The sequence below is a fragment of the Heterodontus francisci genome, chromosome 23 (genome assembly GCF_036365525.1).
Source record: "Heterodontus francisci isolate sHetFra1 chromosome 23, sHetFra1.hap1, whole genome shotgun sequence".
Taxonomy (NCBI): Eukaryota; Metazoa; Chordata; class Chondrichthyes; order Heterodontiformes; family Heterodontidae; genus Heterodontus; species Heterodontus francisci.
In genome coordinates, this window is record NC_090393.1 from 51,597,241 (window position 1) to 51,609,537 (window position 12,297).

The 12,297-nt window shown below is 43.0% G+C and overlaps 1 protein-coding gene across 6 annotated transcripts in view; it reads right to left on the reverse strand.

Moving 5' to 3' along the window:
- LOC137382811 (citron Rho-interacting kinase-like) overlaps positions 1 to 12,297 on the reverse strand; it is a 231,080-nt gene that overhangs the window by 52,358 nt on the left and 166,425 nt on the right. For all 6 annotated transcript variants that reach the window (XM_068055259.1, XM_068055260.1, XM_068055261.1 and 3 more), the window contains 3 exons: positions 8,602 to 8,766; positions 7,890 to 8,027; positions 2,913 to 3,093 (listed from right to left, as the gene is read on the reverse strand). In XM_068055259.1, the coding sequence (XP_067911360.1) occupies positions 2,913 to 3,093; positions 7,890 to 8,027; positions 8,602 to 8,766 (484 nt within the window). The remainder of the gene's footprint in view (positions 1 to 2,912; positions 3,094 to 7,889; positions 8,028 to 8,601; positions 8,767 to 12,297) is intronic.

A 12,297-nucleotide genomic window follows, 5' to 3' on the forward strand; every position in this document is an offset into this window, starting at 1 on the left:
CACTTTTTTACATAACTATAGAAACTCATACTATCTGTTTTTATATTTCTAGCTAGCTTTCTCTTGTACTCCAATTTTTCCCTCATCAATCTTTTAGTAATTTTTAGCTGTTTTTTATATTCTGATCTGCCACCCATCTTTGTGAAATTATATGTTTTTCTTTAAGTTTGATCCTATCTCTAACTTTTTTAGTTAATTACGGATGGTGGGTCCTCCCCTTGGAATTTTTCTTTCTCGTTGAAACCAATAGGAGCTGTTAGGAACCTTTAGCAGGAGGAGAATTTAACAATGAAATGGTTTGTAGTGCAGGGAAAAAAGGTAGTAGCATTTGTTGAACTAGTTTTGCAATTTTTGTGCTAACACTCAGTCATTCTAGTTCTCCACGTGAGCTTATGAACAATCCCTTTGAGACAAAAGACTGAGGATGGTACCCTACGTCCTGAACAGCTCATTAGTAAATGTACTACGTGGTGAGATATTGAACTATACAGACTAGGATGATATCAGATTAAATTCCTGATCTATACTAAGGTAGCCAATCTAAGCCAGGGGCTGGTGGGAAAGAGGGAGGGGAGAAAAACAGTATAATTAGCCTCAGTATCCCTAGCCTAGAAAGGAAAGAAAAAAAACACTGTGGCCTCCCTCTCTTGCTGGAAGGCGCACATATGTAGACACCAGGAGTGGATAAACTCAGATCATGCTGGCAGCCCAAATAATTAAACAGCCTTCCAACAGTGTCTAAGCTCCCAAATGAAAGAACTACAACTTGGGCAAGGTGCCAGTGTGCTGCTAGTGCCAGTGGAACCATATCCAGCATGTAGCAACAACTTCAGGATAAGAAAGGGGATGGGGGCAGCAGAGAGAAATTTGGCTGGAAAAAGAAACACAATAGGATAGGATGCAAACACCAGCTTCAGTTGCCTCAAATCCAGACTACCACTGCATATGTCAGCACATAGTGCCATTATAAACACACGTGTACTAACAGGTACTAATTGGTACTAATAACCCAGCATTTAACAGGTCTCCTTAATAGAAGAAAACACAAACACTGGAAATCAATTTTGAAACACCTAGTTATTACCATCCTCTTCGTGTTACAGTAGAAGGTAGGCATGATGAGGTGTCTCTGGCCAAGGCAGTGTAGGGGAATGGAGGGCAAATGAAGAAAAACAATTGAACTACTGCAACAAAAATTATTTGGTTATAAACAATTGACTTGTCACTCACGTTAAAGCACATCCTCTTCCCTATCCATCTCATTGTTTGAAGCAAATGGAAAACAGTTTTTTTAAACCATTATAGCTTGAATTAGTTCTCAAATGAATTTCAGTAAAGTTATGGCACAGCTGAAAGATCCAGGTACCTCAACTACCTCTTCAGATCATTAAAACATGTTAGTAAATAGAAATAAAAATGGAAATGGTTGCTAAATGTTGTCTGTAAATTGCTGAATTTCATAATTTTTAAAAAAAGAATGCTGAACAGTCAGGTACAGAATAGTAGATACAAAATACAGTTATGAAATTTGGGAGATGCTTACCAAGATCACAAGTCTCATTGTGCCCATCATAAATAAACTGTTAAATGACTTGTCCATTACTTGGTATCATGAAACAACAGAATTTGGTTAGATTAACAGCTTCGTTTTTGCTCCCACCCCTCCACCCCCTGCCCTGCCGTTACAATCTGCCTTTGCTTTCAAATAAGGGTACCACAGATGATTGCCTTACAGTGAAAGGATTGTGACCACTGCTTGGAAAGTAAACACTGGCCCACATGATCTAGTGTTACTGATCAGCTGAACATTGATGGAGTGGAACCCAGAAACAGGAATAGGCCATTCAGTCCCTACAGCCCTTTTGGTTCATATAAGGCATGAGATTACGCCTAGTGGATGGCCACATGAGTGTCATTAGTGACCCCCTGGACTTTGGGGGACGTAGCAATGCAATAAGTTGTTGCTTTTTTTGATCATGAAACTGCTGGCTCTGTTGAACAATATGCCAGTTATCTGTTAAATGCATGAGTGCACTGCAAATTAGTTAATATTATAGATGGCTCCTGAGGGAACTGGGAAGATGCCAGTGGCAAAAAGTTGAGGATGGTGTTAACTGGTGGTGGAGGTTGTCTGCAGGTCTGTTTGCAGCAGATGGCTCCTAACTACTTCTGGTAAACTTGAGCCAGTTAATACCTTGCCAGGTAATTGTGCTTCGGGCTGTAGAAAAGTTGCTTGGGTAATAACACATGAATAGTCCAACTCTGATATAATCAGATCTTCCCGGTATTCTTTGTTTATTCTTCTTCCATCAACCTCAAGGAGAGCACTGAATGCAATATTCATGTTGCAGCCATCAATCTTTAAACACCCTTAAAAGGCAACACTGCTGCTGCCTCAAGATTCCAACTGAATCTTTGAAAATAGAGGGGTGGATACCAGAGCCCTCATTCACATGGACTACAGCTGAGTAATAAACTTCATGTACATTCTGTTTGTGTGATGTGGGGTCCCCAGGGTTCATACAAAAGGAGGAAAGGGGCAGACAAGAAAGAAAGACAAAAAGAGAAAGAAAAAATGAACCAAAAATAGGGATATGGAAACAAGAATAAGTGTATGAGAACCATAGTGCAAGAAAGAGGTAAAGCACAGAGAAAACAAAAAGACAGAGGATGAAGAAGAATTACTGATCTGAAACAAGCAGACAGAGAGAGAGGCAGACATGCTTTTATTATTTCTGACTGTGAGCAAAGTCACAGGAGATCAACTTGTTTATTCAACTTTTCCAAGAGGAAAAAAAACTCCCAAAACTTACATTCAGCTGGAATTTATTAAACAGATTCAGATTATCTTAGTAAAAATCCACTTTAGTTCAGTTCATGTTAGGGACATTGCCGCATTGAAGAATATTCACCTGGGAACCTTCATCCAGCCTTCCAGTCGCACATTTGCTGCTGGATCCTTTAGCTGCAAGCTAGGCGAGTTCATTTTGTCACGGCAAAATGCTTTGGTGAAGTGTGTAGCGTATTCTGCAGGGAGCCCACATGTTGCAGGTAGGCAAGAGGAGCATTTAGGATGGCACATCACTTGGCATTCTAGGTAAAAGGCATATATTTATTAATGCCAGATGAATAGGTTTAACTACAAACATAACATTACTCACAGTTAGATTCACAAAAAGGATATTAGCAATATACTTGGTGGGACAGTTGAGTTCGGTTCAGTCCTGAAAATTCTCCAAGTTCTCCCAAACTGGAACAGCTGTGAGCCTTGCTGATGAATGGCCCTCTTCCCAATTTCTTAAACTTCTTAACCTTCCACCCCATAAATCATCATGACCAGGCCACAGACAACATTGCACTTAGCTGACCACCACAAGGTATGCTAGATTAGTCTGGTAGAGACTCTCAAGCAATTGCACCACTCCAGGGAGGCCCCTGACTTCTCTTAGCTAGCTGAACAGAGTTTTGCTGATGAAGAATGACGTCCATGTCCCTGTACTCCATGGGCATTGCAATGTCCTGAGGACCCAAAGGGTGGGGGGGGGGGGGGGGGGGGGGAGGGAAACTGGAAAAACAAAATTACATATGGTTTGGGAACTGACTTAGGAGTTCATCTGAATTTACAGATTCAGCCTGTTGCCAGAGAAACTGAGCAAGAAGTACTTTTAGCATGTCACCATAGAATTCACATGACTGAGTTTGACGATTGTTCTCTGGTTCTGTAAATTTCTGAACAGGCAAGTGACCATAAGTTTCCACCTAGCCTGCAAGGATTCAAACTATTTTTTGAACCTTATATGGATCAAACTCCCATCAGCATTATTTTTAGGCTGGTCTTGGCCCATTCATTTCCAAGTAAATAAAGCTGGTGTTAAAACAATGCGCCGATTAGAAAATCTAGGCTACACTAATCCTATGATACAGCATTTTATTGTGCAAGAGGGCACCAATGAACACATTTACAGGAAAGCTCCAGATTCTGAACCTAGCTCAATGCATCAATGAGAAGTTTACTGCCCAGTAAAATCAAGAATTCAAAGTGAACTTTTCTCCTTGCTCATTGATATCACTTATTGCTGAGGAGACAAAGAAACAACAAAACAACAACTTGCATTTATATAGCACTTTCAACACAGTAAGACGTCTCAAGGTGCTTCACAGAAGCATTATCAAACAAAATTTGACTCCGAGCCACATTAGCAGATACCTGAAATAAAAACAAAGTGCTGGAAATACTCAGCAGGTATGGCAGCATCTGTGGAGAGAAGCAGAGTTAACGTTTCAGGTCTGTGACCTTTCATCAGAACTGGCAAAGGAGATATCTGGACAGGTAACCAAAGACTTGGTCAACTGGGTAGGTTTCAAGCAGCATCGTAAAGGAGGGGAGAGGGGTCGAGAGGCAGGGAGGCTTAGTGAGGGAATTCCAGAGCCTAGGTCCAGATAGCTGAAGGGACAGTTACTAATAGTGGAGTGATTAAAATTGAGGATGCACAAGAGGTCAGAGCAGGAGAAGCGCAGAGTTCTTGATGAGTTGTCGTGCTGGAGGAGGCTACAAAACAGGGAAAGGCAAGGCCACGGAGGAATTTGAAAACCAGAATGAGAATTTTAAAATCAAGAGGTTGCCAGACCGAGACCAATATCATTCAGAAGGCACAGGATGCAACTCAAAACTGGGAATCCATGAGGTGCTGTGGGTCATCAGCAGCAGCAGAATTGTATTCAACCACAATCTGTAACCTCATGGCCTGGCATATCCCCCATTCCACCATTACCATCAAGCCAGGGGGATCATAGAAACATAGAAAATAGGAGGAGTAGGGCATTCGGCCCATCGAGCCTGCTCCGCCATTCATTATGATCATGGCTGATCATCCAACTCAGTAACCTGTTCCCGCGTTCGCCCCATACCCTTTGATCCCTTTAGACCCAAGAGCTATATCTAACTCCTTCTTGAAAACATACAATGTTTTGGCCTCAACTGCTTTCTGTGGTAGCGAATTCCACAGGCTCACCACTCTCTGGGTGAAGAAATTTCTCATCTCAGTCCTGAAAGGTTTACCCCGTATCCTTAGACTATGACCTCTGGTTCCGGACTCCCCCACCATTGGGAACATCCTTCCTGCATCTACCCTGTCAAATCCTGTTAGAATTTTATAGGTTTCTATGAGATCCCCCCTCACTTTTCTGAACTCCAGCGAACATAATCCTAATCGACTCAATCTCTCCTCATACGTCAGTCCCACCATCCCAGGAATCAATCTGGTAAACCTTCGCTGCACTCCCTCTATAGCAAGAACATCCTTCCTCAGATAAGGAGACCAAAACTGCACACAATATTCCAAGTGATACATCAACCAAGGCCCTGTACAATTGCAGCAAGACATCCCTGCTCCTGTACTTGAATCCTCTCGCTATGAAGGCCAACATACCATTTGCCTTTTTTACCGCCTGTTGGACCTGCGTGGATCAACCCCGGTACAAATAAAGAGAGCAGGAGGGCATGCCAGGAGCAGCACCAGACATGCCTAAAAAATGAGGTGTTAACCTGGTGAAGCTACAACACAGGACTAGGTGCATGTCAAACAGTGGAAGCAGCATGGGATAGACAGCTAAGTGATCCCACAACCAATGGGTCAGATCCAAGCTCTGCAGTCCTGCCACATCCAGTCATGAATGGTGTTGGACAATTAAACAAATAACTGGAGGAGGAGGCTCTACAAATATCTCCATCCTCAATGATGGGGGAGTCCAGCACATTAGTGCAAAAGACATGCAGAAGCATTTGCATCCATCTTCAGCCAGATGTGCCGAGGGATGATCCATCTCGGCCTCCTCCTGCGGTCCCCAGCATCACAGATGCCAGTCTTCAGCCAATTCGATTCACTTCACGTGATATCAAGAAATAGCAGAAGGCACTGGATACTGCAAAGGCTATGGGCCCTGATAACATTCCAGCAATAGTACTGAAGACTTGTTCTCCAGAACTACCCGCGCCCCTAGCCAAGCTGTTCCAGTACAGCTACAACACTAGCAACTACTCAACAATGTGCAAAACTGCCCAGTTATGTCCTGTACACAAAAAGCAGGACAAATTCAATCCAGCCAATTACCGCCCCATCAGTCTACTCTCAATCATCAGTAAAGTGATGGAAGGTGTCATCGAAAGCACTATCAAGCGGCACTTACTCAGCAAGAACCTGCTCACTGACGCTCAGTTTGGGTTCTGCCAGGGCCACTCGGCTCCCGACCTCATTACAGCCTTGGTCCAAACATGGACAAATGAGCTGAGCTCCAGAGATGAGAGTGACTGCCTTTGATATAAGGCAGCATTTGTCTGAGTGTGACATCAAGGAGCCCTAGTAAAATTGGAGTCAATGGGAATCAGGAGGAAAAGTCTCCACTGATTGGAGTCATACCTAGCACAAAGGAAGATGGTTATGGTTGTTGGAAGTCAATCATCTCAGTCTTAGGACATCACTGCAGGAGTTCCTCGGGGTAGTGTCCTGGGCCCAACCATCTTCAGCTGCTTCATCAATGACCTTCCCTCCATCATAAAGGTCAGAAGTGGGGATGTTCGTTGATGACTGCACAATGTTCAGCACCATTCGCAACTCCTCAGATACTGAAGATGTCTGTGTCCATATGCAACAAGACTTGGACAACATTCAGGCTTGGGCTGATAAGTAACAAATAATATTCAGCCCACACAAGTGTCAGGCAATGACCACCTCCAACAAGAGAGAATCCAACCCTCCCCTTGACATTCAGTGGCATTACCATCGCTAAATCCCCCACTAACAACATCCTGGGGCTTGCCATTAACCAGAACTTGAACTGGACCAGCCATATAAGTACTGTGGCTACAAGAGCAGGTCAAAGGCTGGGAATTCTGCGGCGAGTAACTCACCACCTGACTCCCCAAAGCCTGTCCACCACCTACAAGACACAAGCCAGGAGTATGATGGAATACTCACCAGTTGCCTGGATGAGTGCAGCTCCAACAACACTCAATAAGCTCGACACCATCCAGAATAAAGTAGCCTGCTTGATTGGCACCCCATCCACCACCTTCAACATTCACCCCCTCCACCATTGGTACACAGTGGCAGCAGTGTGTACCATTTACAAGATGCACTGCAGCAACTCACCAAGGCTCCTTCGACAGCATCTTCCACACCCGCGACCTGTACCAACTAGGATAAGGGCAGTAGATGCATGGGAACACCACCACCTGCAAGTTCCTCTCCAAGCCACATACCATCCTGACTTGGAACTATCTCACCATTCCTTTACTGTCACTGGGTCAAAATCCTGGAACTCCCTCCCTAAAAGCACTGTGGGTGTATATACACCACATGGACTGCAGCAGTTCAAGAAGACAGCTCACCACCACGTTGTCAAGTGCAATTAGGGATGGGCAATAGATGTTGGCCTAGTCAGCGATGCCTATATCCCATGAAAGAATAAGTATATATATATATATTAAAAATACAGGATTTGGTGTATGTATAAGGGCAGCCGAGTCTTGGAGGAGCTCAAGTTTGTGGAGGGTGGCAGATTGGAGGCCAGACAGGAGAGCATTGGAACAGTCAAGTCTCTGGTGCCAATAGGGAAATGCACTGGAAGAGAACAACTGCTGGATATAGGTCTACAACAGCATAGTGCTGATTCTTTGACCTGCACTCAGAAGGCAAAATTATGATTAGGTTGCAATATTGCCCAGTTAGTTCTGAAACTGAAACTTATGGCTCTAATTCAGAGCGCTCCCGTACGTAGCAACAGTTTATCTGAACTTTGAAATTTTCTTGAAAAAAGAATTTGGATTGTTTCATGTAAAACAAAGATATTTAATCTGTCAATTTAAGAACTTATCTGTCTTCTCTCCTCACCTGCACATTTTGCTGCTTGACGACCAAAATGTACAGTGTCCAAGCAAACAGCGCACTTTGTGGCCCTCATGTTCAGGCCGACTGTGAAACGATGAGGAATATTGTGGTGCATCCGTTCCTTCAACTGCCGACCAAACTCTGGGGGAGAAAATGGAAAGGAGAAATGTGACCATAGTTATTTTGGTGGCAGCTAATTTCTAGAGTGCCTGCCTGTACTTGACGCACAGACATACTGCCCCATGCACTACAATCTCACCTCATGATAGGCCACCCTTTCAGCTATACACAGCCATTCTGTGCCATTGCTTTGCATTACTCCTCACTTTATGTTGATGCTGTGTAATCCAATTCTGAGTAACATTCCTAATTTTAGTTGTAGCATCATTGTAGGCTCAATGAGATATTCAAAACTTAAAATGATGCTGTTTTCACAGGATTAAGTCTCTAGAGGTTGAGAATCACTGGTCTTTAAAATAACTCTGAAATTTACACTGCTTCCAGTTACATTTGGAATAACAAAATTAACAATGATAGTATTCTGCAAAATTCAGCATGCAGCCAGGAACCGCACATCCCACTTACTGATATCATAAGCTGAATATGTATTTAACTCATGCTTCAAATATTTGCTGGTATTCCTGTAGGCTTTTCTTAAGCTTACTTTTTAATTAGGATTATAACTGTGTAATTGTTTTGATCAACACTTCCTTACCCTCAGGGGTGGAAGACTCCTTCCTGTGGCTAGAGGGAGGAGCAAGCAGGGTGTTGGGATTTGGTTGGTGCTCTGGGGACTGGACAATAGCAGACATTATGATCTGGTGTCTGGCTGCGGCTGGTGTAGACTGTGGCTGGTAATCCACTGTTTTTAGATGAGCAGCTACAAGAAGTACATAGGAAGGAGTTAATATAATGAGAGTTTCAGACAGTAATAGTGATTACTTACAACAATAATTACCAATATTAGATCATTAACAACAGGATGACTGCAAATGCAGCGAAATAGTTAGAGCATTATGGAGGTAGATGATTTTCCTACTATCATCCATGTACCAACTGTTACTACTGTTGTGTCCAAAATGAAGCTGGTAACCATGACTACCTTAAGACTCAGATTAACCAATAAGCCAAAAACATATACATATTTTCAGAAAGACCTAAACAACATTGCTTAATAAAAGTATGAGGATTTACTCCAGGAATCTTGCAAATTGAGTTAAAGGTAATTTTTAAAAATATTGTCCCATGAGTGACAGAGGAAACCAAAAACTCAAAGTATGTATCTGATGGCCACACAGGACAGTTCTCTGACTGTTCATTAGCTGTTGTGTACGATTAGAAGTTCACTGATGTCAGAAGTTACTCTGGCAGTGAGATCTCTGCTTTCTTTTGGAGGTGGACTCTTCCTCCCATTACATCAGTTCATTAATGCTTTGTTCAGACCGCTTTATTGGTTTTCAGATGGGAGCCCAGCATTGTGCTTTCTCCAAACTCTGAAGACTTCCCCCTCAGATTTGATGAGCAAAGAAAATCAGCCATTAGCATGAGCCAAGGATTGCCCTCTGGATCACGATTAACAATAAACATTAGCCAATGGAAAAACCTATTCAGATTAGAATCATAGAATGATACATCACAGAAGGTGGCTATTTGGTCCATTGTGCCTGTGCTGGCTTTTTGAAAGAGCTATCTAAGTAGTCCCACTCCCCGGCAAATTTTCTTTTTCAGGTTTTTACCAATGCCCTTTTGAAAGTTATCATTGAATCTGCTTCCACCACTTTTTCAAGCAGTGCATTCCTGATCACAACAACCTGGTGTATTAAAAAAAGGTTCCTCATGGCCCTCTGTATTCATGCTAGATTCTCAAACTTTGTTCCAGGTGAAAGATGGAGGAATAGGAATGATCATATGCTTCAGTGCCTGAAATCACCATTTGTCCTTGATGTACTTGAAGCACTCATACCTTGTGCATTTTGTAGCTCAGCTGTGGTTTCTATTCATGGTTGGTTGGTTGGGTGGGGGTGGGGGTGGGGGTGGGGGTGGGTGGGAGAGAAAGAGTCCCAGTGAGCCCCAAATTATCCAGGGATCTTGAGGTGTTTCTTTGGGTTGTCATATTTTGGAGGCAGGTGGAGTATATCCATATAGGAAAGAACTGTATGCACTTGATATTTGGGAAACATAAATGCTACATCTAGATTTCTCAATAGTTTGAATTGGAGACTTAAATACACTGATGGGTTTCCACGTGCATCAAAAAATTAAAGAAACAATTTTATGTGTCCGCCTCACTAATGGTAGCATTGATAGATTCTATGACATTAACTGAAGAACAGGAGCATTTGCCTAGTGTCCTGGCCAACATTATACCTCAACCTACACACCAAAACTGATTATCTAGTCATTCATCTCACTGCTAGTTGCAGGATATTGCTTTTTGCAAAATGGCTACTGTGTTTGTCTACAAAACAACAGTGCCTACAAAAGGTTCCCACCACAAATTCTGTTCCCTAGCCACCAACTCCAGCTCTCTCCCTGGCAACTGTTTGAGGCAGAACCAGACCATTTGCAATCTTGGCATCCTAAACCATAACCAGTCCATCACCAGAACTGCCTACTTCCACCTTGGTAACATCACCAGTGTCTGTACCTGCCTCAGCTCATTTCCTGCGGAAAGCCTCATTCATGCCTTTGCTACCTCTAGAGTTGACTATTCCAGTGCTCTGCTGGCCAGCCTTTCATTTTCCACCATCATCTACAGCTCATATTCTAACTCACAACAAGTCCCATTCATACATCACCCCTGTGCTCGCTGACCAAAATTGACTCTCAGTCCAGCAATGCCTTGATTTTAAAATTCTCCTTTTCCCAAATCCCTCCATGGCTTCACCCTACCATAGAATAGAATCATAGAATGGTTACAGCACAAAAGGAGGACATTCAGCCAGTCGTGTCTGTGCTGGATCTCTGCAAGAACATAAGAAATAGGAGCAGGAGTAGGCCATTCAGCCCCTCAAGCCTGCCCCGCCATTCAATAAGATCATGGCTGATCTGTCCCAGGCCTCAACCCCTCTTTCGGGCCTACTCCGCCTAACCCTCCACTCCCCGGGATTTCAAAAATCTATCTACCTCCTCCTTAAATACATTTAGTAACCTAGCCTCCAGAACTCTGAGGCAGAGAATTCCAGAGATTCACCACCCTCTGAGAGAAGAAATTCCTTCTCATCTCAGTTTTAAATGTGTGCCCCCTTATTCTGTAACTATGTCCCCTACTTCGAGATTCCCCCACTAGTGGAAACATCTTCTCAACATCTACCCTGTCAAGCCCCCTTAAAATCTTATATGTTTGTATAAGATCACCTCTCGTTCTTCTAAACTCCAATGAATAAAGGCCTAACCTGTTTAGCAGTTCTTGATAAGACAACCCCTTCATCCCAGGAATCAGCCTAGTGAACCTTTTCTGAACTGCCTCCAATGCTAGTATATCCTTCTTTAAATACGGGGACCAAAACTGTACTCAGTACTCCAGGTGTGGCCTCACCAACACCCTGTACAGTTGTAACCAGACTTTCCTATTTCTAAACACTAACCCCCTAGCAATAAAGGCCAAAATTCCATTCGCCTTCCTAATTACTTGCTGCACCTGCATGCGAACCTTTTGTGTTTCATGCACAAGAACACCCAGATTCCTCCGCACTGCAGTATTTTGTAGTCTTACTCTAAATAATAATATGCCTTTTTATTCTTCCTACCAAAGTGGATTACCCCACACTTTCCCACATTGAACACCATCTGCCAAGTTTTTGCCCACTCACTTAACCTATCGATATCTCTTTGCAGATTCTTTGTGTCCTCATCACAACATGCCTTCCCACCTATTTTTGTATCATCAGTAAATCTGGATACGCTACACTCTGTCCCTTCCTCTAAGTCCATTAATATAGATAGTAAATAGTTGAAGCCTGAGGAACGTTCCTTGTGGCACCCCACTAGTTACGGCTTTCCAACCCGAAAAAGACCCATTGATCCAGATTCTCTGCCTTCTGTGTGTTAGCCAGTCCTCGATCCATGCCAACACATTACCCCCAATACCCTGAGCTCTTATTTTGTGCAATAACCTTTTATGTGGCACCTTATCAAACGCCTTCTGAAAATCCAAATACACTACATCCACTGGTTCCCCTTTATCCACTCTGCTTGTTATATCCTCAAAGAACTGTAACAAATCTGTCAAACATGATTTCCCTTTCATAAAACCATGTTGACTGTTTGATTGCATTATATTTTTCTAAATGTCCTGCTATTTCTTCCATTGCAACAACAACTCAGCTAGTCGCACTCCCCTACCTTTCCCCTGTGGCCCTGCAATTTTTCTCTCCAGGTGCTTATCCAATTCCCATTTGTAAGCCATGAT